Raw genomic sequence first — 5,000 nt, forward strand, 5'->3', positions numbered from 1 at the left:
GCTTTTGGTCAAGACCTGTCACACTGTAAGCACTACAGAAAGGAAAACGTTGCAAAACATGACAAGGAATACACCCACCATTTAAGCTGTTGAAATCATGTCCAAGATAGGAATTAACACTGTTTTTTATATAAAATCATCTCATCGGTTAATGTATTTAACTGTTAAGTGTTGTCTTTTGTTTTGTTTTTAGTCTTCCTCGACATTTGCTGCCATTTATTGTCCCCGTCCCAACTCTTTTGAGACGTGTTGGATTTATCAAATTAGAAATGAGTACATATGTCCCCCAAAACAATATTTTTTTCTCGGTTTTAAGACTTCATATGTTGTCTTTTCACTATTCTCCATCTAATGAATAGATTGAATGTTTTGAAAATGATAGCATTTTGATTTTATTCACTGTTTACCAAACGTCCCAACTTCACCGGAGTTGGGGTTTGTACGTTGTGTTAATATGTAATCAGAAAAATAATAATATATGCATTTAAAAATGTCTGCACAGGTGTAACGAGTGCCCAAGTGAGAGAAATATTTCAGCAAAGATAACATTCTTCACTGAAGAGACATAGAGTTAAAGAGGTGGGACAGAGCAGAGGCAATAAGAACTAATTTATTATTACTGTAAGACAATGATCATTGTGATCTACTTTGTTTAGAGGAAGAGCCAACGTGACATGACCAGAAAGAGAGAAGGATATCAAATAAGAAAAGATAAAAGACAGACAAAAGAAAAAAGAGTGACAGAGGGATTGACAGACTGAGTAAGACGTTGGATGTTTGTGGAGGTTTGTGTAGGGTTGAGAGAGAGGGACACAGGGGGAGGCAGAGGGAATAGACAAAGAGAAAGAGGAGAACACTAAGAAAGATATTGCAGACAGACTGAGAGAGAGAGAGAGAGAGAGAGAGAGAGACAGAGACAGAGACAGAGAGAGACAGAGAGAGAGAGAGAGAGAGAGACAGAGACAGAGACAGAGAGAGACAGAGACAGAGACCGAGAGAGACAGAGAGACAGAGAGACAGAGACACAGAGACACAGAGACAGAGACACAGACAGAGACAGAGACACAGACGGAGAGCTTACTTGGTCAGCACGATGGAGACAGCATCGTTGAGGATGCTCTCCCCGAACACCAGCATGTTGAGCACGGGGTCCACGTTGAGGGCGTTGAAGATGGCGATGGTGGCCACCGGGTCCACAGCTGAGATCAGAGAGCCAAACGCAAAACTACACAGCACAGGGAAAGACAGGGAGGCACATTAAATCTTCAAGTTTCTTTTGTTTCAGACATGTAAATGTTTTTTATCTTTTACCTGACATGGGTCACATGGGGGTCACATGGGGGTCATATGGATGTTGAAGACGGAAGTCGGGTAAAAGATAAAAACTTTCACGTCTGAAAGATTTTATATAGCTTGAAGACATAATGACCATCATACATCTATGGGAAGCACATGCTTTTCATCAACCGCAAAGAATGTCAGTTTCACGGCTGACAGCAAAGGAACAGTCCTAGGCTAGCTGCTGAGGGGGCTGGATCGATTCCTGAAACTACACAGCAAGAGAGAAGCAGACGGTTGAGATCAAATGGAAGGAACTGGAAACATCAGTGATCAGTGGCAGTGCTCAAAGTAAAGTGACAGTTGGAGGAGTAGGAGTTGGAGGTTGCAGTTTCGATTCTCGAAACTAAAAAGTAGAGGGAAGACGAGGGAGGGGGTGGTCCTGTGTGATCTGTTCGAAATAACTGGAACATGAGTTTCACTGTTCACAGGAATGTGATCGTCCTAATCTAGAGGCTGAGGAGACTGGATCCCTGGATCCCTGTCTAGGATCCCTGTGAGTAGGGTCATGCTGGAACACCTGCTTAGCTGCCTGCCTACACTGGAACTTGGTTCACAAGACTTTCTATTTTCAACTATTTTTGGGGGCTTTTCAAGCCTTCGATAGTCTTTGTTGATGAGATAGGACAGAGAAGATAGTGACAGGAAGCGAGTTGGGAGAGAGAGTCGAGGAAGGGCCGGCAAAAGAACTGGGCTGGAACCGAACCCAGGTCAGCCGTGTAGCAGACAAGTGCCCTACCGTTTGCGCTATGGTCCCACATATAGGGCCCACAAGACTTTCAATTAAGCAAAAAAATAAGACTTTCATTTTGCCAAAAGATGCTTTCTGTATAAAGACAAGACAATCCGCACAGTTCAGGTCTATTTTTGCACAAAAATAGACCTGAAGTGTGCGGATTGTCTTCTTTTTTTACAGAAATGTCTACTGAATCCTGCACCTTTTAAACAGATGAGCAGTGGCCTATCACAACTTAAGTCAAAAGATGCTTTGCAATGGCCATTTACTGAGAGGAGGGTTGCCTGCACCACATCTGAACAACCTCCGGGTTCCTTTGAAATGTGCGTAAAATAAATTAAAGCGAGCTTTCACACCTAAACCACAATGCCATTTTACATAAAAAAAGGTGGTAGAAGGAAGTGAAACAGGGTTAAAATTCACCATACCCAAACCAACGGAGGGTTTACAGGAACATAGTTCATCTATTTCTCACAGGGATAACTTCCTCATCGGTGTAATATTAAAAGACACAAAACGAGGTTAAAATTCACCTTCCTCAAACACGGACGTTTACAGGAACTTCCTTATACGTAAGTGTAATATCAAAAGACGTGCCGATATGCACAACTGCCCATTCCACTGATGGGACCATTTCTTCCGTTAGTTGGTGAATGGACGACATCATGACTCAACCATTCACACCCTTTTCCAAAACCTTTACAGTTTCCCCGGACACTTAACTTGCATGACGAGTGTCCCATTAGATTGTCCAACACCATGGAAATGGTTCACTAATTCATTATATAACCCACTTACATACAGTCGGGTGTGAATGGTTCTGCTTTGTTCCCTATGTAGTGAATGAGTAAGTAAACATGGAAAATGGATAAGACTTATGAGTCATTTGAAACCAGTTAGAAAAAAGGGGGAATGGGTTTTTTTCGCAAGCACACAAACGCATCTATGGAAACATGATTCATTCAATGAATCTGCTCATTAAAATATGTACTGAATGACACATTTAATTTATTTACCTACACAATCAATGATCTCACCTGTCTGTCATGGTCATCTTGTAGATTACATCCGCCTGTGAAACAAATACAGAATGAGAAGCGATAATGACATCAGGTGGCTTTCACACCGCTTTCAAACATGCTATACATAATAAAGATAGGTGCAGCATTTCGAACTTTGGTTAAAATCAAAAACACCTTGCTTGTATTTAACACTTCTCCTGCCTTGGACAGCGGTTCTAAATTGGACACCTTGTGGGGAAGATCTATAATGCTAATGGACTGAGCTCTTCTGAAGCGGTGTATGAACTGGGCTCTGTGGGGAGGCTGCCCAACTGATCACCTGGCCAAGGAAGTAGATCCCTCCTCCCACGATGAAGGCGGAGATGGCCGTCCCGATCACGGCGAAGAGCGTAATGGAGCCGATATTCTGGAAGAAGTTTCCCTGGGGAGGGGGGAGGAGAGGAGAGGAGAGGAGGGGGGCACAGAGAGGATCAAACAGAGGTAATGGTGGGGGGCATGTGTGCACAAGACAGAACTGGGAGAGCAGGTTCTAGTCCTTAAAACATCCGGTAACGATATTACTGAGAAAGACACACACATACAAACAGGGACACACACAAATAAACACACACACACACACACACACACACACACACACACACACACACACACACACACACACACACACACACACACACACACACACACACACACACACACACACACACACACACACACACACACACACACACACACACACACACACACACACACACACACACACACACAAAGAGGCAGACGGACAAACAGACAGATAGACACGCACACATGCGTGCGCACGCACACACGCACACTCATACACTCACACAGACACTCAGACCAGCATGCACGCACACGCATGCACACAACCGCACATAACCGCACACACACACGCACACACACAATGTCTAGTGTCTCACCTTGTGTAGCGAGTATCCGGACTCAAAGATGATGGGAGGCAGCAACAAAAGGAAGAACATGTTGGGGCGAAACATCTCCTCTTCCTACCATAGGATAAGATATGAAACATATAGAGAAGAAAAGACAGAAAACGAGAGAGGACAAAAAAGTATCATCAGCCACACTCAAAAAGTATTAACACAAACCATGAAACACCGAGCTTCCACCCATGATATAAATACAAAACCCCAAAACCTTTTCAGCGCATTAAAGGTGCATTGTGTAATATTTCTTAACAGTTTCTTTCCAGAATTCATGCTGCCCATTCACAAATGCTACCCTTTTCACAAATACTTACAGCCACCATCAAATTCTAAGTATTTATGGCTGGGTAAATTGGGTCTGAAGACAAGGCAGGTCAGGATGAACTCATCACAGGTCAGAAAATAATATTCTTTTCTATTTCTATTTCTATATATCTTCCTTTAAGTCTTTTCCCCTAAAGGTGCATCATGTAATATTTTAGTAGTTAATTTCCATAATCCATGCTGCCTATTCACAAATGTTACCTTAACAAATACTTACCACCATCAAAGTATTCAATATAGCTCGGAAAATTTCACTTTTCATACATGAAAAGGGGATCTTCTCCATGGCCCGCCATTTTGAATTTCGAGAAATAGACATTTTAGCTGCTGCAAAACTTACTGTACTTTGGTCATACTAGTAAATACTAGTTTATTACTTTGTAAATAGTCATGAAAAGATCAAATTTGCCAATAGGCAGCACAATTTCAATGAGAAGCAGAGTTGCAATACCTATTCTGGCCACAATCGTACACAGTGCACCTTTAAATGTTGACCATTAGGCACCTTGACCAACTGGTAAAGTACACAGATATCAAAAATGATTGCTATAGTAACCCTATGAAAAACTATAACCCTATGGTGAAAGAAATACCCGCCTTTTTAAAACCTAGAGAGAT

At 42.2% G+C, this 5,000-nt stretch overlaps 1 protein-coding gene across 1 annotated transcript in view; it reads right to left on the reverse strand.

Moving 5' to 3' along the window:
- slc9a8 (solute carrier family 9 member 8) overlaps positions 1-5,000 on the reverse strand; it is a 63,142-nt gene that overhangs the window by 32,629 nt on the left and 25,513 nt on the right. The window contains exons 5-8 of the mRNA XM_063208662.1: positions 4,035-4,118; positions 3,416-3,517; positions 3,112-3,146; positions 1,082-1,225 (exon numbers count right to left, since the gene is read on the reverse strand). Coding sequence (XP_063064732.1) covers positions 1,082-1,225; positions 3,112-3,146; positions 3,416-3,517; positions 4,035-4,118 — 365 coding nt within the window. The remainder of the gene's footprint in view (positions 1-1,081; positions 1,226-3,111; positions 3,147-3,415; positions 3,518-4,034; positions 4,119-5,000) is intronic.

Source organism: Engraulis encrasicolus, chromosome 10 (assembly GCF_034702125.1).
Source record: "Engraulis encrasicolus isolate BLACKSEA-1 chromosome 10, IST_EnEncr_1.0, whole genome shotgun sequence".
NCBI lineage: Eukaryota > Metazoa > Chordata > Actinopteri > Clupeiformes > Engraulidae > Engraulis > Engraulis encrasicolus.